Source organism: Schistocerca cancellata, chromosome 3 (genome assembly GCF_023864275.1).
Source record: "Schistocerca cancellata isolate TAMUIC-IGC-003103 chromosome 3, iqSchCanc2.1, whole genome shotgun sequence".
NCBI lineage: Eukaryota > Metazoa > Arthropoda > Insecta > Orthoptera > Acrididae > Schistocerca > Schistocerca cancellata.
The window spans coordinates 567,342,900-567,369,461 of record NC_064628.1 but is presented as its reverse complement, the minus strand read 5'-3'; the positions used below and the strand labels follow the sequence as shown (position 1 = coordinate 567,369,461).

Below are 26,562 nucleotides of genomic sequence, written 5' to 3'. Positions count from 1 at the left end.
TCAGCGTCACGATAGTTAAACTCTGTAGTTTTGTGTGAAGTGCTACGATAGAAAAGACGTCTAAAAACGAGTGTTTTTAAGATGTGATAGTGTGATAGGACGGCACTGTGTCGGTAAGTTGATTATGTTGAATAGCTGTGTCCGCGTTAGTAGTAAAGTTTTCAGTAATTAACGACCAGCTGTTGAAAGATCCTCACAACGTATAGCTGTAGTTCGTTTATATTGTGTATTGACAGGATGATGAAGCACTCCAGTTTTAAAAAAGCTTTTCATTTAAATGATGACCATTTCCAATACAGAGTTAAAATCGTCTTGATGTTTAATTGTGCAAATTTCAAAAAACTTAAACTATAGATTTAGACATAATAAGACAAGCACAGTATGATGTGCTTTTTTCCTGTTTGTAAAGAAAACGAGGCAAAATTGCGTAAAGATATATTTCCTTGAGCTATGTGCATTTTCGACAGATCAGTTAACTAAATTATATATTTTTCTTATTCTTTGTATGTTATTTAACTATTTGGCTGGTGTTTTCACTAGTGTTGCTTTCTTTTTGCATAATTTTAATGAACTACTTAGTTAATATTCTCTTAGTATTAAATTTATAGAAGAATGGTGTAAATTGATTTTGGGGTCAGTTACCAACTTCCATACTACGAAATCATTGCTTTTGAGAAGTCCTTGTTTTGTAATTTTTGATTCTTTTGATTAATAATTCTCTAAGGATAAAATACTTCAAAACGTAAACATTTAAATTCTGAAAATCACGCAAGGAATGGAAAGTGTGATATAACTCTCTGAGAGGCACAGCATACACTCCCACACCTCACTCAGTTTCCTTGAGTCATCAGTATTTTGACTAGTTGGATGCGTCCCGCCAGGAATCCCTTTCCTGTGAGAAATTTTCATCTCATCTCCACAGATACATACAGTTCTATGGAGGTCATTACCTGATGTTTCAACAGATGTCCTATAATCCTGTCCCTTGTTGATATCATTGTTTCCTATATATTCCTTCATCGCCGATTCTGCAGTGAACCTCATCATTCCTTATCTTACCAGGCAACCAAAGTTTGAACATTCTTCTGTAGCACCACATCCCAAAGGCTTCGGTTCTCTTCTGTTAAGGTTTCTCCCACAGTCCATGTTTCACTACCGTAAATACTATGGTTCAAACGCACATATACTGAAATTTCCTTCTCAAATTAAGGCTTATATCTGATACTGGTAGACATCTCTGGGGCAGCAATGATATTTGTTTCTAGTAACAGCCTATTTTTATGTCCTTGTTTCATCCATCAGGGGCATTTTGTTTCCTATGTAGCAGAATTCTTAAGCGTCGTCTTCCTCGAGATCCTCAACTCTGATTTAAGTTTTTCGCTGTTCTCCTGTTTGCTACTTTCATTACTTTCCTCTTTCTTTGATTTACTCACAATCCACATTCAGTACTTATCACTGTTCATGCTTTTTAACAAATCCTGTAATTTTTCTTCACTTTAACTGAGATTAGCAATGAGATCAGTGATTCTTATTTCGATATCGTTCCACCACCAATTTTAATCCCACTCTTTAACCCTCCTCTTGTTTCCATCATTGGTTGTTGGATGTATAAAGTGGGCAGTAAGGGCGAGGCTCCATCCCTGACTTACATCATTATTAATTCGAGCACTTCGTTCTTGGTTTTCCACTCTAATTTTTCCCTCAAGTTTCTTGTACATACTACATATTACCTATCTTTTGCTACAGCTTACCGATATTTTTCACAGAATTTAGAACGTCTGAAAGTGTCGAACTCCTTTTTTTAGGCCGACAGATCCTCTGAGGCCATTGCCTTTCCTAAAGCCAGGCTGATCGTCACCTAACAGAACCACAATTTTCTTTTCCATTCTTCTGTATATAATGCTTGTCAGCAAATTAAATGCATGAGTAGATAAGCTGATTCTGCAATAATTTTCCCATTGGTGACCTCTTGCTATGTTTGGAATTGTGTGGATGATTTTTTTCCGAAAGTCCCACAGTCTCATACATTCTACACACCACTTCCCCCAACGACTTTAGAAATCCCGATGCAGTGTTATCCACCCCTTCATTCTTATTTGATATTAAGTCGACCTAAGCACTTTTGAATGCTGATTCTAATACTGGGATCCCTATATTTTCCCTGTTGACGCCTGTTCAGGGACGGCCTCAGGCATGTGGAAACATTCAACCAACAGCCATCCGTAGTTTTTTATTTGAGATTAACTGAAAAATATAAAGTAAGGTGTTTCTGAAGCTAATTTTAATGTGATATAATTCTGTTATATACCAACTGTGACATGACTATGGCGACCGGAGTACGTCTTTGAAAATTATGCCTGCATCGGAATCGAGGGAACCAGGGGCTATGATATTGATGTGACTATGGCGACCGGAGTACGTCTTTGAAAATTATGCCTGCATCGGAATCGAGGGAACCAGGGGCTATGATATTGATGTGGTATAGTAATTCTATTCACAATATATGACTATTGCTCGTCCGTAAATGAAGAAGTACGTGATTCATTATTTCTCAAAGCCTCCACCCGCACTTTCTACTCATTTTCATGGCTAACAATTCTAGCATTATATTCTGCCATCAGCAGGTGTTCCCAACACAATGATTTGTTCATTGTTGTCAGTTTAAACGTACGGTGCATCTCCAGTTCACGCAGTTTCACGTGTTGTGTGTGCACTGTGTGTTAAGATAAAATGTTTTTGCCTGTCATGTGAAGTTCAAAGTGTCAATGGTGAAATGTCTTGTGAAAAGAACAGACGTACAAAATACGTTAGAGATTCTGAAAAGATCAAGAAAAAGCTACTGTACGAATGGTTTCTGAACTCAAAAAAAGGCACTTTCGGTAAATTTCTTCGACCAAAAACATCAGAGAGTTTCTAAAGTATCCTTAAAGGACGATGGCATAAAATAGCCTCTCATCATATGGTGCTTTAGATGAAACATTGCAGTGTGGATCTGATGCTATGCCATATTCAGGTACGCCTAGTAGTAGCAGTTGTGAAGTAATCACAGATTCTGACCCAGGCACTTGGCCTAACACGTTAACATTCTCAATGCTAAATGAAATTGTACGGAAAGGTCCCACTAAAATTGTAAGTTTTGAGTATTCTTTAAATGAGAACAGAAGAAAAATTTCAATTCATTTTTAAATAGGAAATTTACCAATGGAGAAGAAAGGTATCGAAAATGGCTCTTGTACACGAAACACATCGTCTAAGTTCTCTGTTTTTGTGTAAACTTTCGGATCTTCTTCAAACAAGCTGTCAAGTGATGGACTCTGTGATTGGATTCATTTTGGAAATCGGCTTCAAGAGCATCAACAATCATTTAACCACATAAACTGAGTAAAAAACGGATATAAGTTGAGATAGTTGAAACAAAAAAGTAGTATTGATCAAATTGACCTTCAACTTCTGGAAAAAGAGATGGAGCAGTGGCGTCATGTTCTAAAACGAATTATAGTTATCGTCAGGTACCTAGCTCAACATAATTTGGCGTTAAGGGGAACAAACGATAAGCTCTATCACGAAAATGCTAATTTTCTTGATTTGATAGAAATGATAGCAGAATTTGACCCTGTTTTGCAGGAACATTAAAGAGAGTAGACACTCAAGAAATTCATAACAATTATCTTGGGAAAAACATTCAACATGAACTCACAAATTTGTTTGGTAATAACGTAAAAACCAGCGTTGCGGAAGAAAGTAAATATTTATCTGTCATACTTGACTGTACTCCTGATACAAGCCAAAGTGAACAAATGACTTTGATCGTTAGGTTCGTAAATTTATCAGATGGCGTAGTGACTGTATGAGAACACAAAAGCGACTTTCTAAACGTCACTTCAGTCATACGAGAAAGTCCGATTGAAACCCTTTGGTCGAGACTAGATCAACTAAGATTCGATATTCATGATTACAGAGGCCGAAGTTACGATAACGTCGCAAATGGTGTTCAGGCCACAATCCTAAATTGCAATCCAAGAGCATTTTATATGTCATGTGCCAGCCACAATCTTAAACTTATGAATTCAGATGCTGCAGTCTCTACAGCATTTCTTTTTTTGTGTGTAATTCAAGGAATATACATTGTTTTTAGTGCATCCAAACAGGGATGATAAATCATATTGAACGTGCTAGAGCTTTAACAGTTAAAGAAGCTTTTGGATTCTCAGTGGAAACGTAGGGAGGAGAGTGTCAAAGCTATTAGGTGTCAGACAAGAGAAGTCGGAGATACCCTCCTTGAGGTGAGAAACATTGCTGTTGAATCTAAAACGAAGAGCGAAGCACATTCGGTTGCTATGAACGAATTAGAAAGCTTTGAGTTTACTGTACGCAATGCCATATGGTATGACCTGCCGCAAGCAGTCGCTTGGATTATCATAAATATATGTCCAAGTGATGCTAAATGTTATTATCTGTACGTACTGACAAGTGTTATCTTCGCAACATCTTCAAATTGTGAGCTACACTTTTAATTTTTATATATGAAATTAATAAATTTACTCGTGGCAGTTTGTTGCCTTGTCTGTAGTTCCTTTCAGAATTCAAATAAATCACCAGATTAACAACTTAGTACGACTGTATTCTGAATTGCTTGTTTATCCATGTGTCACCACAATAAAAAATAAAAACTGTGAATGACTGTAGGAGTATGAGTGATAACAGTTGCGTATTTAAGTTTAAAGAATAATGACAAGGATTTATTAATGCTTAGAAAACTACAATCGAGCTGATAAATCTCACAAAAAATGATTAACATAAATCAGGAAAGGAATGATGCTTGATTAGCAAAGCATTCATTGGGGTGGAAACTATACAAGTTCTCCCCTGAATTAATACCTTTTACAACGCAAACAGGCTTGTGTAGACGAATCCACTGTGAGGCCAGATACTAGTCAAATAGACTTGCTTACACGAATCCACTGTGAGGCCAGATACTAGTCAAACAGAATTAAGTACGACCAGGTACGCCACAGACTATGATTCACGGCGAACAGGGAGCCGAGAATATCATTTAACAACCTACGCCGGTGCCACCATACTTTATCATTTCACCGTGATTTAGGCGGCAGCTGAAAAGGCACGTTGCAGGCAAGGGACGGAGCGCAGCGGCAGCTGTAATGCTCTGACGCATCCACGAAAATTTCCAAACTACGCGGAATGAAGTTCTGATTATTAGAACGCGGGAAGCTTCCCTATCAGAACCCTGAAATACCGGCAGATTTCAGTGTGAGGTGCACCCTGTTGTTGGTCTGAGCAAGCAATTTGACTCACATGCACGACAGTGCGTGCTCGAATTTTTAAGTCAGACGGCCGACTCAGGGCGAATATGTTCACCCTCGTGACACACGATATGACCGAAATGATATGCAGCTCCACTGTCGGTAAAGTTGGAACCTGCCTCTGGTTCTCAGTGCATCACAAGTTGCTTGACGCAAGTCCCACCCTCTATGGAAAGATACCAAATATAGTATTGGGAAATACTGAAATGAAGCGATCGTATGGCATTCTAGGCCGTGAGGTCCCATCCGGCTAAGTTCGGCCACAGAGTGCTAGACTTCTATCAGTCGACGTCACACTGGGTGACTTGCTTGCCGGTGACGAGTATGAAATGATGATGAGGAGAACACAACACTCAGCCCTCAAGCGGTGGGGGGGGGGGTTGGATGTAGAAAACGACTGCTTCTGTTATCAATGATAATACGTTGCATGCTCAAGAGTTGATAAACCGTTTGACTTTTGTGTTTATGCAGAAGACGGACAAACAAAAAATGTATTCAGTCCACTAGCTTTACGATACAAAATGATTTTCTGTGAAAACACATTTCTTTCCTTTCCTTCATTCCACATAGCCACACAACGCAAAGAATTATATTGAATAGAATGATGTGTTGTCTTGGTGACTCTAGGTTCGCTAGAACACTTTTGTTTACTTTCAGAATCATTTCATATCAGACAAAGACACAACGAATCATGGCCGAATTTAGCTAGTGCTTGATAATGCACCAGCATGTAACAATCAGTAGTTATCTAATACTTTTGTTCTGTTAAAGGAACAGAACATTGTTAAGTGTAAGCAGGGTGGATCGCCGACTTGAAATGGAGGGAAGAAGGTCCTATGAACACTTGTCTAGAAATGGAAGGTGTGTGCGCAACGACACACCAAATTGTCCTGAACTCTGTACAGGGGTGCATCGCATGCCCGTCACAACAGATGTTCTAAATAGCCTCCATGGGATTGTAGGTGATAGTGGTAGTAGTGGTTGTCATCCAGGGCCCCCATAATCACAGTTCGACTTACGCCACTTGGCCGGTCACTTGCCTGCAACTTCTACGAGGGTTGGCCTCAATATGCCTTAGAAGCCTGTCCTGCAGATCTGGTACACGCGCAGTCCGACGCCTCCTTGCACATTGATCTGTCTGAAAGCCCAAAATGGGCTTGAAATGTTGTGTGATGTGGTTGGTATCTTCTAGAGCACTTGGTCTGGTGTATCTGGGCTGCCTCTCGGCCGCTTATATCTATCTGGCAGTAAACAAACTACATCCCGACATGAACACTGGACCAATCTGCTGCTTACAGTACGCTTCGTCAATCACACAGTCTCCAACACAGAACTAACTCACGGTACGTGCTCGGAGGAATTGGCATTCATCAACCCCATCTACCATGCAACGATGAATTTTCAAACACATTTTCATAGGACATATTTTCCTCCAGTTCCACTTACGAATGCTTCCTTCCAGTTTGTCGGTTTTATTAATATTTACCCTGTATATTATAGATCTATATACTAAACCAATGACATCTGAGTTCATTTATGATAACAAGTATCTAACTGTGGTGCGTGATACCAAAACTGCACTATCCTCTTGTGTTATCAATATGATACGCTGCTGAAAATGTCACAAAGTGAGCCGATAGCGGGTGATCACGGTCGGGGCATATGAGATATTAATTGTTATTGCAGGAAAATAAAGAACGGAATTAGAGGAGAAAGAATCCCCTAGCCATACACGTACAAATACACAGGCTAACAAACAAACCACGAACTCCATATCAGATGCTCAGAACTTTTCAAGCTGCAGGACACTTGGGCTGGAATGAATTATATCAACCTCTGTACAGAATGTTGGACGAAGAACGTGATATAGAATTTGGCTTGCAATTTGCTCTTGTCCGCATCTACTCGATCGCTATCACCCATGTGTGGAGATGAGGTGTTTCCTCCTATCACATTTCCTGTATAGTTTTGACAGGAGGCACGATAAGCTTGCTAGCCCATACAATTATCAAAGATAGTTCCGCCGTCTTTTCTCTTGTGTCAGAAAGAAAAATTCAAAAACAGTGCATTTAACATAACCGTTAATTTCGATCTGCCCTTACGTGCTTCTGCTACTTGGTATCTCCATCTACTGATTATTGGCTTAGAAATAGTATAGTGAAATATCGTTTCGATAATACCGACACGTACTGATTCTTGCCACTTTCGTTAACCAAATGAACAACTCATTTTTATTAGTGAAGGCAGTTTTAGTTTGCGACATATCTTTCTGAAATAACTAATAATGAAATGAGAGGATGTCACATGCAGATTGGTCATGAGTGTACCTGTCTTCACTTCCTCTCTACCACTTGTCTAAATGTTTAACTGCCACAATATTCGAGCTTGTTAATTGTCGACAAATCCAGTTGCGTTTGTAATACACTGACGTAACAAAAAAGATGGGGTAGCGATATGCACATATATAGATGGCTGTAGTATCGCGTAGACAAGCTATAAAAGGGCGGTGCGTAGCTGTCATTTGTACTCATGTGATTCGTTATGGCACACAGGAATAATTAACGGACGTACAAGGCGGAATTGTTGTTGGAGGTAGACTCGTGGGACACTTCATGTCGGAAATAGTTGTTGAATTCAGTATTCCGAGATCCACAGTGCCAAGAGTGGGCCGAGAATACCACATCGCAGGCACTACCTCTCACGATGGACAACGCAATGGCCGATGACCTCTGCTTAACGACCGAGAGCAGCAGCGTTGGAGAAGAATTGTCAGTGCTAACATACATGAGACGCTGCATGAAATAACAGCAGGGATCAATGTGACACGAACGATGAACGTATCCGTTCGGTCAGTGCGCCAAATTTTGCGTTAATGGATTATGGCGGCAGTCGACCGAGGCGAGTGCCTTTTCTAACAGCGCGACATGGCCTGCAGCGTCTCTCCTGGGCTCGTGACATATCGGAAGAACCTTAGACGGCTGGAAAACCGTTGCCTGGTTGGATGAGTACCGATTTCAGTTGGTGAGAGCTGACAGCAGAGTTGGAGTGTGACGCACACACTGTGAAGCCATGGACCCAGGTTGCCTACAAGGCAATGTGGAAGCTTGTGGTGGCTCCATAATAGTGATGGCTGTATTTACATGGAATGCACTGGGTCCTTTGATCCAACACAGCTGATCCTTGATTGGAAAGGGTTACGTTCGGCTACATGGGGACCATTTGCAGGCGTTCTTCGACTTCATGTGCTCAAAGGAATATTTGAACTATTATGGATGTCAATGCACGATGTCACCGGGTCACAATTGTTCCCGAATGGTTTGGAGGACATACCGGACAATTCGATAATTCGGGCGAATTATTTGGTCACCAATCGAACATTTATGGGACACAATCTAAAGAGATTTAGGAAAGGTAAAGGCACCAGAGAGGCAATTCTGTTATTGCTGTTGACAATGGACGCAAAACTAAAGAAATATCAAGACACGTTCATAGGAGTTGTTGACTTGGATAAAGCGTTCTAGAATGTAAAATAATACGACATATTCGAAACTCTGAGAAAACTATGGGTAAACAATAGGGACAGACGGGTAGTATACAACATGTACAAGGGCTTAGAGATAATAGTAAGAGCACACGACGAAGAGCGATGTGCTCAGATTAAAAAGACTGTAAGACAGGAAGATAGTACTTTGCCTCTGCTGTTCAGCCTGTACATCGAAGAAGCAATGGTGCAAATAAAAGAAAAGTTCACGAGTGGAATGAAGATGCAGAGGGAAAGGATATCAACGATACGATTAGCCGAAGACATTGCTATCCTGAGTGAAGAAGGATTACATAATCTGATGAACGGAGTGAACAGTCTAATAATTACAGGCTATGGATTGAAAGTAAATCCCAGAAAGACGAAAGTAGTGGGAGGCAACAGAAATGAGGACTGCGCGAAACTTAACTGCTATCTAGGTAGAAAAATAACCGAAGACAGACGGTGAAAGGAAGACATCAAAAGCGGAATAGCACTGGCAATGGCCAGACAGAGATTCCGAAATCAGATACTGGATTGTAAGGAGTACGCAGGAGCAGACATAGACTCAGATCGCAATATAGTAGTGGTGAAGAGTAGGCTGAAGTTTAAGACAATAGTCAGAAAGAATCAATACGCAAAGAACTGGGATTCGGAAGTACTAAGGAATGACGAGATACGGTTGATGTTCTCTAAGGCTATAGATGCAGCAATAAGGAATAGCTCAGTGCCGGCCGGGGTGGCCGAGCGGTTCTAGGCGCTACAGTCTGGAACCGCTCGACCACTACGGTCGCAAGTTAATATCCTAACTCGGGCATGGATGTGTGTGATGTCCCTAGGGTTTATGTAGTTAGGTTTACGTAGTTCTAGGTTCTAGGGGACTGATGATCTCAGACGTTAAGTCCCATAGTGCTCAGAGCCATTTGAATAGCTCAGTATGCAGCACAGTTGAAGAGGAACGGACATCTCTAAAAAGGGCCATCACAGACGTTGGGAAGGAAAACATTGGCACAAAGAAGGTAACTGCGAAGAAACCATGGGTAACAGAAGAAATACTACAATTGATCGATGAAGAAGGCAGCACAAAAATGATCCGCGAAATTCAGGAATAGAGATATACAAGTCGCTGAGGGAAGCTTAGACGAGATGGCTGCAGGAAAAATGTGAAGATGTCATAAAATAAATGATTGTCGGAAGGACAGACCCAGAATACAGGAAATTCAAAACAACCTTCGGTGAAATTAAAGGAAAAGGTGATAACATTAAGAGTACCACGAGAATTCCACTGTTGATTGCAGAGGAGAGAGCGGATAGGTGGAAAGAGTACATTTAAAGCCTCTATGAGGGGGAGGATTGGTCTGATGTGAAAGAAGAAAAAACAGGAGTTGATTTAGAAAAGATAGGGGATACAGTATTGGAATCAGAATTTAAAAGATCTTTGGAGGACTTAATATCAAATAAGGCAGAAGGGATTGATATCATTCCATCAGAATTTCTAAAATCGTTGGAGGAAGAGGCAACAAAGCGACTATTCACGTTGGTATGTAGAATCTATGAGTCTGGCGACATACCATCTGACTTTCGGAGAAGCACCATCCACACAATTCCAAAGACAGCAAGAGCTGACAAGTGCGACAATTACCACAGAATGAGCTTAACAGCTCATGCAGCCAAGTTGCTTAGAAGAATAATATACAGAAGAATGGAAAACAAAATTGAGGATGCTATAGATGACCATTAGTTTGGCCTTAGGACAGAAATTTGTGGTAAGGTCTTGTGGGACCAAACTGCTGAAGTCATCGGTCCCCAAGCTTATGCACTACTTAATCTAACTTAAACTAACTTACGCCAAGGACGAAACACACACCTTCCCGAGGGAGGACTCGAAACTCCGACGGAGGAACTGCACCGACCGTGACAAGGCGTCTAAGACCGCGCGACTACCCCGCGTTTAATAATGAGAGCAAGACTAAAGAAAAATCATGGCACGTTCATAGGATTTGTCGACGTGCAAAAAGCCTTCGACAATGTAAAATGATGCAAGATGTTCGAAATTCTGAGAAAAACAGGGTTAAGTTAATGGAAGAGGCGGGTCATATAAAATATGTACAACAGCCAAGAGGGAATAATAAGAGTGGACGACAACGAACGAAGTTCTCGGATTAAAAAGTGTTGTGGATTGGCAAGACAGCCAACCCACTATGACAGGAAGCCGAAAGGCACGCATTTTAGCTCACGCAGGCTGGCGTGAGGTCTAGAACAGTTAAAGGAATTGAGACTAGTAAAAAAAAGGAGGTAACTGGTAGAATACTTAACTTTAAACCATAATTGGTGAACATCGCTCTTGGCGGTACATGTTTTACAGCATCAATAGTAACTGGTAATGGCGCCTTGCTAGGTCGTAGCAAATGACGTAGCTGAAGGCTATGCTAACTATCGTCTCGGCAAATGAGAGCGTATTTTGTCAGTGAACCATCGCTAGCAAAGTCGGCTGTACAACTGGGGCGAGTGATAGGAAGACTCTCTAGACCTGCCGTGTGGCGGCGCTCGGTCTGCAATCACTGATAGTGGCGACACGCGGGTCCGACGTATACTAACGGACCGCGGCCGATTTAAAGGCTACCACCTAGCAAGTGTGGTGTCTGGCGGTGACACCACAAAAAGCGTGTAAGAAAAGGATGTGGGCTTTACCTCCTATTGTTCAATCCGTACATCGAGAAAGTAATGGTGGAAATAAAAAAAGGTCCGGGAGTGGAATTAAAATTCAAGGTGAAAGGATATCAATATACGATTCGCTGATGACATTGCTATCCTGAGTGATAGTGAAGAAGAATTAGATGATCTGCTGATCGGAATGAACAGTCTAATGACTACAGAGTATGGAGTGAGAGTAAATCGAAGAAAGACAAAGATACTGATAAGTATTAGAAATGAGAACAGCGAAAAACTTATTATCAGGATCGATGGTCACGAAGTAGATTAAGTTAAGTAATTCTGCCACCTAGACTGTGAAATAACCAATGACCGATGGAAGACGTTGGACCTCAAAAGCAGACTAGCAATGGCGGAAAGGGAATTCCTGACCAAGACAAGTCTACTAGTATAAACTGTGGCCTTAATTTGATGAAGAAATTTGTGAGAATGTACATTTGGAGCACAGCATTGTATGGTAATGAAATATGGACTGTGGGGAAATCGGAGGATAAGAGAATCGAAGCGTTTGGTATGTGGTGCTACAGACGAATGTTGAAAATTAGGCGGACTAACAAGATAAGGAATGAGGAGATTCCTCGCAGAATGGGAGAGTAAAAGAATATGTGGAGAAGACTGGCAGTGAGAAGGGGTAGGGTGATAGGACATCTGTGGAGATGTCAGCTAACGACTTCCGTGGCACTACAGTGAGCTGTAGAGGGAAAAAACGGTAGAGGAATACAGATATTGAAATAAATCCATCAAATAACTAAGGACGTAGGTTGCAAGTGCTACTCTCAGATGAAGAGGTTGGAACAGGAGAGGAATTCATGGAGGGCCGCATGAAATGAGTCAGAAGACTGATGACTCAAAAAAAAAAAAAAAAAGTTCCTGCAGCGGCAACGCTTTCGCAATCATGGAGGGCTTCGCAAGCAGTTCGCTTAATAATTCTGCGTTTGCCTCCAACGTCTTTTTGAGTCCATGCCACGTCGAGATGCTGCACTACGTCGGGCAAAAGGAGGAGCGACGCTGTATTAGTGGGCATCCCATTATTTCGTTAACCTCAGTGTATGTCTCCTTAGAAGGTGGCCTAAGATTCATAGGCTTTCCAATCATCAGCACCGCGATAATAATTTTTGTAGATCCAACACTTGTCGGAATAAAGTGTTTTCATACATTTAACAGAAAATAAAAGAAAGAGCTGTAAAAAGACAAATATTAGCCTACTGATACTTGTAAACTCGCCATAGAATGTGTTATTGTGCCAACGCTTTCATGGCAGTTCTTTAAGGCGGGGTTTGCGCTACGGATACGTAAGGTGAGGGTAGATCTCGGGCAAATATTACTATGTTTGTGACGCTGTAAACGTCAGCAAGCAATTTTGGCAGTTACTACCAAATGCTTTTTGTGCTGCATTTTGAATTTTCTATGGTGTTGCTCATTTTCCTATTTTGATATCAACTAAGGCAAGCCTATTTCGGTCGCAAGGTTGTACTCCCCCACAGCCCCAAGAAGGATCAACTATAGCTATAACCGCGAATCAGTTTTGATTTCGCAGAAGCACAAAAAATGTGTGTAAGCTCGAAGCACTGCCATACGGTTCCTCTCCCCGCGAAGGCCCCCATGTTTGTTTACGTTAGCAGTCGGCTGCGACATTAAAGTTTCCGTGATATTTAGATTTACATGTATTCCGAAAGCCGCTGTACGGTGGATGGCAGGGGGTACCTCGTACAACAACCTACTCCCTCCTGTTCCTCTCTGAAATAGAAACAGGAAAGAACGACTGCCTCTGTGCCTCTGAACGAGCCTGAGTTTGCCTTGTTTGAGATCTACGGTGGCAGCAGTAGAATCGCTCTGCAGTCATACGCAAATGCCGATTCTCTTTTCTCTATAGATTTTCGAGACAATAACATCGTCTACTCTTCAGGGATTCGAATACACGGAGAATATCTGTAACATTCGCTTGTTGATCGGACCTGCTGGTAACAATTACAACAGCAAACCTGTGAATTATTTCGACGTCTCCCGCAACCTCACCTGCTGTGAGGGGTCCCAAATACTCGAGCATTATTCAAGAATGGGTTACACAAATGTTGTTTACGTGGCCCCTTTTATAAATGAACTATATCGTCTTAGAATTCTCGCATTTCCGCGTGAGTCCCTCCGTCGGAGGTCGAGTCGGGCATACATGTGTGTGTTGTCCTTAGCGTAAGTTAGTTTAAGTAAAATTAAGTTGTGCGTAAGCTTAGAGACCGATGACCTCAGCAGTTTGGTCCAATACGACCTTACCACAAATTTCCAATTTCCAATTCTCCCGTTGAATCCAAGTCGACCATTTACCTTCCCTAAAACTGATCTTACTTTCCCATTCCATTTCGTGTAACTTTGTAATACTGTAGCCAGAAATGAAACCTACACGACTGTGTCACGAACAGTAGCAGTAATAGTTAATGCACTTATTACAAGGTTGTTTTTCCTATTTATCTGCATTAACTTTCAAGTTTCTACATTTATAGCAGGCTGACATTAATCGCATCAAGTAGAAATTCAGTCTAAGTCATCCTCTATCCTGTTAATGGAATGAACTGCAGCTGTACTTGAAGCTGAAGACTGTGCATCAAGCCGGCCGGAGTGGCCGAGCGGTTAAAGGCGCTACGGTCTGGAACCGCACGACCGCTACGGTCGCAGGTTTGAATCCTGCCTCGGGCATGGATGTGTGTGATGTCCTTAGGTTAGTTAGGTTTAAGTAGTTCTAAGTTCTAGGGGACTTATGACCACAGCAGTTGAGTTCCATAGTGCTCAGAGCCATTTTAACCATTTGAACTGTGCATCAGGTCCTGTGTATTGATAGCCAATAGTCGACACCCCTGCCAGTTTGGCAACTCAACAGGTGTCATAAGTCCTACGTCATCAGATTTCCACTTAGCCTAGGAGTGGTAGTGCCTGCAGAAAGCGTCAGTAGTTTGACTGACTGTTGCATGAAAACAGTCCAGTCTTGGTAACTGCCTCTGTTCCACTACAATCCTGCATGGCACACATCTGGGCACTTCCACAAAGTCAGCTGGTCCACCCATCATTGTCAAGCAGCTGGGCAGCAGTGTGACGTCCAGTCTATGTTATACATCTCTCTGAGGATGTCGCGACCACCGCTACCATCACCAGACCTCGAATGTCTGTCTGCCGTCTAAACCTCTGGGCGTTTGGGCAGCTCGGGATTCTGCCACAGTTACGGAACTGTGAAGCTTGGGATCCGGGCATCCCCACCTCTATCACTGTGCCAACAGACAATTTCCTCGCCTTGTATCACCTGGGGAGACTCGCAGTCGTTCATATTCACATGAAGCGGTCACATCAGGCCGCAGCTCATTGCTGAACACGAGGCTCCAGTGATGCAGCAGCAGCTACAGTAGGAGCAAATATTAGGCCTGCTTCAGGAAGGCCAGACTGGAGACTGACGTACTAAGAGACGACGGGACGAAGTATTCGCCTTACTTGGCACAGACGCTAGCAATGTCAGATTCCAGCAGATGTAAGCAAAATGCAAAAGGAAGGTTTCAATACTAACAAACTCCCTTCTCCAGCTGCACCTGCGTCAATGTTCGATATAAAATCGCCACCCAAACCCAGCAGACCTGATAACCACATAATTAATATCAATTTAGGTGTGTCTCATTCTTGTACCCGATTATTCCGTCGACAGTCAATCAACGACTGTTTCCCGAACAATGCAGTGAAGTAAACAAAGAGTATGAGACTGCTAACTCTATCTGTTGGATCATTTACCGGTACAGAGTAAAGGAGCGACCCTATTATAATTACCCTGGAACACTCATAACAGTAACCTTGTCTCTGATGAACCCTTGCCGTCCAGGACAACATAGTACTTTCTGTTACATAAGAAGTCTTTGAGTCATTCACATCTCTTAGAACCCTTTCTATATGGTCAGATCTTCATTAACAGTTTACAGCGAGAAACAGAGTCAAATGTTTCCCAGAAATATGGAAAAATAGAAACTGCGGATTGCTTTTTGTTCATTGTTTACTACTGCAGAACAGTATTTTAAATGGTCAACTATTCCCAATTATATACAAATTATAAATATTCTTCATATAGACTTTCCATTTATTACATGAATATGCTAATACAGGGTGTACATAAAGTTCGCTAACACTTCCAGCTATTTATTGCACAGGAACCAAATACTGTACAGACATTACACATATGTCACTTTGAAGAGAAACCATTAAATATTTGTTTCATGTATACCGCCACAGCGTAATGCGGTTTTTTTTTTTTTGTGGTCTTCAATATTCAGACTGGTTTGATGCAGCTCTCCATGCTACTCTATCCTGTGCAAGCTTCTTCATCTCCCAGTACGTACTGCGGCCTACATCCTTCTGAATCTGCTTAGTGTATTCATCTCTTGATCTCCCTCTACGATTTTTACCCTCCACACTGCCCTCCAATACTAAATTGGTTCTCCCATGATGCCTCAGAACAAGTCCTATCAACCGATCCCTTCTGCTAGACAAGTTGTGCCACAAACTCCTCTTCTCCCCAATCATAATGAATACCTCTTCATTAGTTTTGTGATCTACCCATCTAATCTTCAGCATTCTTATGTAGCACCACATTTCGAAAGCTACTATTCTCGTCTTGTCCAAACTATTTATCGTCCATGTTTCACTTCCATACATGGCTACACTCCATACAAATACTTTCAGAAACGACTTCCTGACACTTAAATCTATACTCGATGTTAACAAATTTCTCTTCTTCAGAAACGCTTTCCTCGCAATTGCCAGTCTACATTTCATATCCTCTCTACTTCGACAATCATCAGTTATTTTGCTCCCCAAATAGCAAAACTCCTTTACTACTTTAAGTGTCTCATTCCCTCAGCATCACCCGACTTAATTCGACTACATTCCATTACCCTCGTTTTCCTTTCGTTAATGTTCATCTTATATCCTCCTTTCAAGACACTATCCATTCCGTTCAACTGCTCTTCCAAGTCCTTTGCTGTCTCTGACTGAATTACAATGCCATCGGCGAACCTTAAATTTTTTATTTCCTCTCCATGGATTTTAATACCTACTCCGAATTTTTCTTTTGTTTCCTTTACTGCTTGCTCAATATACAGATTGAATAACATCGCGGTGAGGCTACAACCCTGTCTCACTCCCTTCCCAACCACTGCTTCCCGTTCATGTCCCTTCGGTAATTCGCCGATAGTCGGCGCTAGTCCCAAACATGGCGAGATCCGGTGCGAGAGCACTTCGTCGAGAGCACTGTCACAGGATATTCCTACTTCCACATGGTGCAACCATGGCTGACGCCTAAAATGCAATCGGCCTCTCCGTTCATCTTTCAGCAGGATGGGGCTCCACCCCATTTACATTGTGAAGTTCGTGGGTACCTGAACATGGAGCTGCCGCATCGATGGATCGACCGTGCTACTGTTGGGGGCCGCTGTTTCACGAAATGGCTTCCCCAATCACCAGATCTTTCCCCGTGTGACTTTTTCCTGTGGGGACACATTAAAGATCTAGTGTATGTACCACCTCTACCACGTGATGTAGCAGAGCCCCGGGAGAGAATACAGGAAGCGACTGCCAAGTCGACCATGTCAAGCTGGCACGGGTATGGGAAGAATTCGATTACCGTTTTGACGTCTGCCAGATCATTCACGGTTCGCATATCGAATGTTCGTAAAAGAAGCTTTCAGAGTTTCTCTTCAAAATGCAAATTGTATGACATCTGTACAATGTTTAGTTCTTGTGCAATAAATAATTGAAAGTGTTCTCAGACTTTATGTACAACCTGTACTATAATCTGTAATATGTTTGTAAATACTGAAAATTTTGTGTTTTAAGGAAATTTATATATCTCTAAAACTACAGAGTATACTGACTACAATTTTATATATCGATCTCATAACCACTGTGAAGTGTATCACTAACACTACAACAGAGAGAAGTGGAGTCAAAGGCTGGAACATGGTGTATTGGTTAATAAAAAAACAAGAGAAGAAAAGAAGAGAAAACGTTGAAAATGTGGGAAGAAATGGTGAATAAAAAGGGGGTTTTAAAATCGTTCATGACCGTGAAAAAGGGAAAAAATGAAATGCAAATCGGACTTCGTATTACAGAAAAATTATCGCACTTAGTGATTCGGAAAAGCTATTGTTGGGGTGGTCCTTGTGGCGTTTGTGAGCAAAAGTCAAACCAATCTCCACTACAAAAATTATTTGAAGGAGAACAGAGAATAACAAAATGTGATTAACAGGAGGAAAGGGTGTAGATAAGAGTTTATCCTTTACCATGTTAACATGTCTTCTTTCGTGCGGCTTCCAGGTCTTCAAAAATCTCCTACTTCATTTCTGCGTGAAAAGTAGTAGCTGCTCCGAAATCTTGCAATCTTCCAGGAATCACTAATTTATACAAATCAAAACCATCTTGGTATTGAATGCAATTCATTTTACGTTGCTACTTCCATCCTCCGAATTTCATACCAACTTCCACAATACGTCTGCACATCAATGAGTTTTTTCGTCATAATCCGACCAAGACTAGCTAATAAGTCAGTTAAGCTTCCGCTCTCAGAGACAAAAGACGGATAGAAAACAAAAATGGTTATAATTTTAGTACCTTCATTTTCTTATATATTCTCTCTGCAGTCGAGCGCTCTTACAGCTGCGACGGTATAATTTATATCTGAGGGAACGAGTGTAGCGCGGCGAAATTCAAAGTCCCGCTACAATGGTTTAGCGTCTTGCTGCATCAACCCCATCAGTTAACGTGTTGCACGGAGTAAGAAACAGCCTCCTGAGTCGCTCCCCATACAGCATTTGCAAAGGCATAAGACTGCCTCCAAGACTACAGTTGAGTCAACGTTTAACTTGATCACTGACATTTCCAGTGTAGGCCCGCCAGCTTTGCAGTCCCGCATACCGCGATTTTGTGAGCACCTCTACGGCAACACACCAGCGCTTTTCAAAGCTCTGCAGATGGCTAATGTTTTAGTCTGTATCCTTTATCAGTTCACACCTGAAGGCTGGAAAAGGCGCCGCGAGACGTCAAGGACCTCGTTACGCCGTCTCGACAATAGCTACGCCACGCGCAGTGCGTCTAGCCTACCTTGCGGCAGCCAGGAGACGACGAAGAGTACGGCGACGCCGGAGAGCAGCAGCGTGGTGCGGCGGTTCCTGCGCAGCTCGCGGCGCGCGCGGCGGGAGTCGGCGGCGGTGTTGGCGTGCGCGTGCAGGTAGCGGGCGATGCGCGCGTGCACCGTGGCGAGCACGGCGGCGGGCAGCACGGCCTGCAGCAGCAGCAGCCCCGCCGCGTACGCCAGCTGCAGGCGCCGCGACGGCCAGCGCTCGATGCACGCCTCGTACAGCACCAGCTGCAGCTGCGGCCCGGGGCCGCCCACCAGCGGCAGCGTCACGCGCTCCACCACCTGCCCAACACCGCCAGGCAGCGTGAGCAGTCTTACGCCTTATCAACTGGTTGCCAACAACCGAGTCGACAGTATCCGGGAGGTTTTAGATTTAGACTGTTTGCAGGCAGAGGAGAATGGGACACTGTGGCCATTAAAGTCTGTCACTGGAAGCTGAACAGATACAGCACACGAACATGAAGTATAGTTAGTATTTTTTGTTGCATCTGTGCATCGTTTTTTTTTTTTTTTTCGCACTTGGGACATCGCGTACAGAATATCACTCAGGCGAAGATATGGAACTTTCGCATCATCAGCGAGTTTTATTGTAGGTGGCGATCCGTACGCAGAGAGTCGAGGAAAATGTGAGCAGTTATGGACATTGTTGCCAGAAACAGCGAGTAGTCACATACCGGGAATTCAGTAAAGACAGCCTGCCAAATAGCTAAAGACCCAAGGTAATGCCCCTAGTCGAAAAGCTGAAGTTTCTCTTTTATACTATATAGTTCAGTCCTGTTTTTCGTGTACTCCAGCGAAGAAGAGAATTGCGTCAGTGTATTGTACGGTGTTGACTAGTGTTAACTAATCAAATCTAAGGTTTTTTGAGAGAATTTTAGTGTATTACTTTTGCGTGAGCCGACTTTGGACCGTAGTTAAAAGAAAAACAAAATAGCAAAAAAAGAAAAATAGAACAGTAGCAGAATAGCGTAGTAGCACAACATAGATAGCGCCAATCGACTTTTCGGGTTAGTGCTAGATTATTTGTAGTACAGACAAAAACTGTATTTGTCCGTAAGCAACTGGCTGTGTCGGCTACCATTTAAAGGCTGCTGGCTGCTGACCTGGTGGTGTTGGGGCGACCTAAGAAGAATGCCTGGCACCTCAGGAGACTATAGTGTCGCCTGGAATCATCGATGACGCTACGCCTCCCGGTTCACAGAGAATCGCCTCGTGGTTTGTGTGGCCAATCGCTGTGGTTTGAAGCGTTCGCGTGCGAAGGCGGCTTGTACTGTTAGCAGCCGGCCGCACATGGAGAAGTGCTGCCAGAGATGAGTTTCTCGGACGCAAGTAACGGAAAGAGCCACTGCTCGGTGCGGAGGTTTAATAATGGTCGATACCATAGTCGGGAAAGAAGTCCACTCCGGTATCCTGCCAGTGGATCTGTTCGAATTAAGGTGGATGTTCTGGCGCAGCGACTGTGTGCTCCTGGTACTCCCAGATACAAATCGTGGCTCGTGTAGCTACAAACGACACCTGTCACTTGGATTTAGAAGACATCCTCGGCTACTAGTGACTGGCAGTTTTGGTGAAGATATGTAGCTCCTCCAAACAGAGGCTCAGACGATTCTCTGTCGATGCTGATTGAACAACTTCTGCTGTTGGGTAGAGAACTGTAGCACCCTCACAGGCCCCGGTGCACGTAGGAAGCAGCTGTTAGGGTAGGTGACTGCATGTAGCTTTCACATGTTGTTTTTTTTTTTTTAAGGATAAATAAATTCTTTCAGTGTCCCGATACGAAGAATTCTGGTTCTACAAAGGGTACCATTCGTCGTAGTAATTAGGAGAAAAATAATGTTAATATGATATTAATTAACTGAAAGAGCTGCAATGGTTACAATGCCCATACAGTACCACAGAGCTGGTTGAAGCCGGACGTCAATGGCAATCAAATTCTAAATTCCGTCTGGAGTGAGTATGGCAAAGAAACATTGAACTGTAGTAGTGAGCCGGCCGCGGTGGTCTCGCGGTTCTAGGCGCGCATTCCGAAACCGCGCGACTGCTAAGGTCGCAGGTTCGAAACCTGCCTCGGGCATGGATGTGTGTGATGTCCTTAGGTTAGTTAGATTTAAGTAGTTCTAAATTCTAGGGGACTGATGACCACAGCTGTTAAGTCCCATAGTGCTCAGAGCCATTTGAACCATTTTTTTTCTAGTAGTGAAGGCACATAAATGGCTCTAAAAATGTTAAACCATCTAGTGAGATTAGTAAAGATTCTCAATGCGAAATAATTTCGGCGAAGACAGATGTTAAAAATGGATCAAAGATGGTCTTTGGATGCTTCTATAGAGCGTCTGCCTCTGGAGCATTTCATGCGGAACGTCTTAGGGTACACTTGGAGAAAATTTGGGGTAAATTTCCTGATCATTTTGTAGTATTCGGTGGAGGATTCAGCTTACCGGCTATAGAACGGGAGACAAAGTATTTATGGCGTTTAGTAAGGATAGGGAATCGTATTAAATTGTTGTGAATGCCTCATATGAAAACTAATTTAAGCAGTTAATTTGAAAACCAACATATGAAGATAACATCTCAGATCTACTGGTGGAAAAGAGACCATAACTTTTCGACTCAGCGTAGAAGAATTAATCATTGATCATAGTGCCATCACAGCAACAATACTTAAGGGTGTCAACAGGAATTCAAGAAAGATCGGAGAAGACAACTGCTTAGCTATAGCGCCAAGAAGCGGATTTCAGATTACCTGAACGGTCAGTATGATAATTTCATCTCAAACACTAACAACATTAAGTATTGGTGGAGAAAGTTCAAGAGCACTGTACTGTACGCTGTAGACAGATCTGTGCCGATCAAAGTGCTGTGCGACGGAGGTGTCCCGCTGTAATTCGATAGTCGCGTCAGGAAGCTGCTGCGAAGGCCAAGAGATCTTCCCGGAAAATTTAAACGTAGTCAAATCCTCAAAAACTAACAAAAACCTAACGAAAGCAAAATTAGCGTAAGGAGAGCCATGCATGAAGCGTTAAATGAATATCAATGCAAAATTCTTTCACCGACTTGACAGAGTATCTTGAGAAATTTTGGTGGTATGTTAAATCAATAAACGTATGTTAGCCATCTCTCCAGACACTCTGTGATGGGTATGATGTAGACATCGTGGCAATTGGCACGGTAACATCCGTCAAATTTTTTAGGCAGCCATAATATTTGTCCTGAGAATGGGCTTCAGGGGGCAACATAATGGTTTACATTTATTTACTTAGAATCGCAGGGAGATTCGTATTGTTTCTCAGCTCTTTAGCTATTCTGTAGAAAGGTTTGAGAATATCTTTTATTGAAGTACTAAATCTATTAACGTCATCCCAGTTACTTTAGTGAGAGAATATTTCTGACTTTGTAAGAGGTTTGTGAAATATATCTTAAAACCAAGGAATCATGATAAAAATAATAACCTTATTTCACCTTCAAAAAAATCTCCGCTCCCTACAGTATACATTTGGTAAACCGCTCAGGGTGCCCTTTCAAATCTCCTACTTTTCAAAGGCTCGGAAAAAATCATTACAATAAAATTTCTTTAATGCTACTGATTGCTGATTACTTCGATAAATTTAGCTTTTGAATTATAACAGCTTAAATAAATTTGTACTATTTGTAAATTTTTAATTATCACGGGAAAAGTAGTCGAGGATTCAAGCACTACATATAGGAAAAGAAATTAATGTTACTGAAAGTGAAACAATAAGTCATTAACTTTATATACACCAATAACTATGCTTATTCACGTGCAATGGAATTTGCGCTTCGCGAAGTATATTACTGTTGCCTCCGAGTTACATCTCTTCGCTACAAATGGCAGTGCGTATTGCATGTAAAATGTGGTGCGTGTTCGTGATGTTAACAATGCTGAGATAGAGAATGTATATTTCGTTGGTATTTCGGCAGCCTAATACCCTCCATTAACATAAACTGAGCGTCCATTTTATGAATACTGCCAGCAGTACCACAGTAAGTTTTACAGAGGTACGCAAATGTATGAGTACTTCAAAATCACATGGAAAGTTTGGGGTGGACTATAGACAAAATCCTCAGACGAGTTACGTTAATATTTTCAGACATACGATTAATCCACAACATGCTAAAATTCTAGCTGGGTTACTAAGACTGGAAAATCAAGAAACTTGAAACCATAGGTGAATGAGATAGCAAACTGAGTTTCCTAGACAACATAACCCTCCTGGCCGAAAGTAATGGAAGAAACAGACTATATTGTAAAGTCTGCATATTGATCATTAACAATGAAATTAAGACGAAGTAATCAAATGTGACAGAATCTAGAATAGCGAATAAACATAAGATTTGAGGAATGTATGCAATTAAAATTGTGAATGAATTCTGATATGTGGAAGCAAGATATTAAAGGGACACTATGGAATGGTATAGAAATAGTACCTGGCCCATCACGAAAAGGGCGAAGGGGAACTGTTTCGTACAGATCAGAGTAAACGTAAATATAACTGAAACAAATTATTTTATGTCACGTATTATGTCATTACCATAAGTTTGAAAATAGTCGGCGGCTGACTAATTACAGATGGGACTCGATTAACCGGACTAATTGTTGTCGTAAGCCATACGGATAATCGAATATACGTACAACTGAATGTATGCAAAAAGCGATTTTTGTGCTATTAATTCTAGGAAGATAACCCACGTCGTCCGTGTATTTTTGTCTTTTAGGTACACTGTCATACGTTTATCTTCCTAAGTCTAATACTTAATATTTGGTGTTCACTCAAAACAACAAAAACAAATTAAATTTATTAAAATCTACAAAACACAACGTTTATCAAGAGGTTTGAGACCCATTTCTGTATGTTCATAATATTTTCTTAAAATTGCTGAAATACTGTAATCCTAATCACGTAATACCTAACAAACGTGACGTAGGACAGTCATTGTAGTTCAATTTTGTTTACGCCAAATTGTAATTTGGCATTAACAATTTGTGCTTTCCTTTGCTGCAACATCACGAATCCATTGTAGTAAATTCATGGTATCACATCCTGTTTTTCTAACCATTTGAAAGCTGTTTCCAGGGCTTCAAATGCTTCCGCAGGGGATGGTCTTACATCATTTCCTGCGGGTACGTTTTCTTCTGGTGTCATCTTCTTGCATTTACTGTTGTTAGTTTGGCTGCAATATGTGTTCAAAAATTTTATTACCCCACATTATCTGAAAACCTTTATCATTAGTGTCACAGGTGAGGCGCTTTCTCATATCATCGGCATCACATTCTTGGCGTATTTTTATGTTTGTCACTAGCACTTTTATATCCTTCGAATCATCCGTATGTATTACTGAATATTCGTGCACTGTTCCAAAATTCGTTCATAGTTTTCTTTTCAGTCAAATCGTACTCATATACAACCATGAAACAACAGTTCCTTAAATTCATTTGCTGAGCGATGTCTTCGTCCACAGATAACAATCTACGTAAAAGTTGTTTTCGATAAAGTCGTTTCATTGTTATGAAAACGCTTTGTTTCATTGGTTGAAGTAAATATCTCGCATTATAAGGCAAAAGATTTACTCTAACAATCCATATTCAGGCGAAGGATGATTTCGTAAAAGTAGGACCTTTCCTCGTTTGCCCTTTTCGTTTCGAAATTTCTTTTCTTCAGGGATACGAGTCTTGTCATATCACTCAATGAATATTTCGGTGCTCATCCGGCTCCTTTTTTGGATTACATTATGAAATTCACCGTGACATTTCTGAAGCACCTTGGGGTTTTGGATTTTACAGTGAGGAGCAAAGGCATTTTATGAGTCCCGGTAGCATTTATGCAAACTAATATTGTTACTTGCTCATTGTAAGTTTTATATCATACATCTGAAATCTATCGCCGGGAAAGTAAAATCGGGATGGCAAGGAGTTTCAATTTAATCCATTTTTCTTTAGTGGTGTAAATGAAGTCCAGAACACAGTCATTTCCGTCCAAGTCTTTATAAACATCTTCAAAAGAAGTTGCTGCTTCTGTCCCAATTTACATTTTTTTCATCTTGTACTTCCAATTTCCAAATTCCATGAAGAGATTTATATCTGTACAAACATCAGTTACCTGCCACAAATGATTCAGCACCACAGTATTTTTTAATTAACTAAATTGCCCTTTCCCAGAGCAATGGATGAAATATCGGTTGCTCAGCAGCTCCTTTTTATAAAAGCCAAAAATACAAATCCTCTTTCTCACACGCAGGGGAGTCCTTCAAACATACAGTCGTTTGACTGTCGAACAGGCTTCCGTATGGAGAACATACTTATAAGCATCACAGGTTTACAGGAAGAACTGAAAGAGTTGAAAGCAAGTATGGGTTCTTAATCGAATACCAGTTCAGTTTTACGAAGAGTTGTCTGAAACTCCAAGTCCCAAATAGCTGCTCCTAGAGTACGGACACAGGGCCACATTGCAACTGTTAAAGAAGGCACAAGGATACAGAACAGGTTTCCAGATATGTGGGTGGCTCGAAGACTTCTTAAATAACAGAACCCGGTATATTGTCCTTGACGGTGAACGTTCATCGTCAGGAATGGCCCAGTGAAATGCAACAGGACCGGTCTTATTTTCTATGTAGGTAAATGATGTGGCGGAAAGGGTAAGCAGCAGTCTGCGGCTGTTTGCTGATGATGCTGTAGTGTACGGGATCGTAGAAGAATACAAAATGACACAGACAAAATTTTAAGTTTGTGTCTGGAATGGCGACTGGCTCCAAATGTAGAAAAATGTAAGTTAATGTAAATGAGTAGGAGAAAAGGAGGAGAAAATGTCCTCTGATGTTCGACTACAGCATTAGTAGTGTGCGGCTTGCCACAAGCAGTCACGTCGATTAAATGCTAAGCTTACAGTTGTAATACGAAATGGAATGAGCATGTAAGGATTGTAGTAGGGAAGGCGAATGATCAACTTTCGTTTATTGTGGGAACTTTGGAAAAGTGTAATCTGTAAAGGGGGCCGCACATAGGACACCAAAGTTATCCACAGCTCAGCTCCATTCGAGTATTTGGGATCTTCACAAAGTCTGACTGAAGGAAGAAATCGAAGCAAGTTAAAGGCGAGCTGCTCTTTTTATTACCGGTAGCTTCAGACACGGCGCACGTATTAAGGACATGCTTTGGGAACTTAAATGGGACTCATTGAAGGGAAGGCGATGTTGTCTTCAAGGACGAGTATTGATAAAACTTAGAAAACCGGTGGTTGGGACTAACTGTGGAACGACTTTACTACCACAGATGTACATTTCGATATAGGAACACGGAGACAAGATTAGAGAGATAAGCATCCGGCCACTCCTTAAAATTAACCGTAGCAAATCCGACAGTAACCATGCCGACCCTGAGCAAAAAGAAAAGGAAGAAGACAAGATTAAAGAGATTAGGGTTCCTATGGAGGCAAATAGACAGTTTTCATTCCCTCTTTCTATTTTTGAATGGAACAGGAGAGTAAGTGAGTGATAGTTGCATAGGGTATCTTTTTCCACGCACCATATCTACCTCATGCTTATTATCTAGCTTACGACGAGTTTCTCCTTCTTTTAATCACTCCACAATGTTTCTTTTATCTTTAAGCAATATCTCCATTCTCTTGCGCTTTGACATTTTTAAGCACAGACGCGACACGGGGCCGTGGCAGAGCCACTGGGAACTGTCTAATTAAAACAGTAATTAACCGCTTGGGGCAGAGGCACGCGTTGTGCGGGTGGGCAGTGCCAGAAGGACGTGTCCGCACACGCACACACTACACTACAAAGGTATTTGCTCACTGTTGACAATCGGGGTGGTTGCGAATCCGTATAATTCA

At 41.7% G+C, this 26,562-nt stretch overlaps 1 protein-coding gene across 1 annotated transcript in view; it reads right to left on the bottom strand.

The window, feature by feature from the left end:
- The window catches only part of LOC126176434 (neuropeptide Y receptor type 2-like), a 412,320-nt gene that overhangs the window by 52,113 nt on the left and 333,645 nt on the right, over positions 1 to 26,562 (bottom strand). Inside the window, exon 4 of the mRNA XM_049923590.1 lies at positions 18,673 to 18,991. Within this exon, the coding sequence (XP_049779547.1) occupies positions 18,673 to 18,991 (319 nt within the window). The remainder of the gene's footprint in view (positions 1 to 18,672; positions 18,992 to 26,562) is intronic.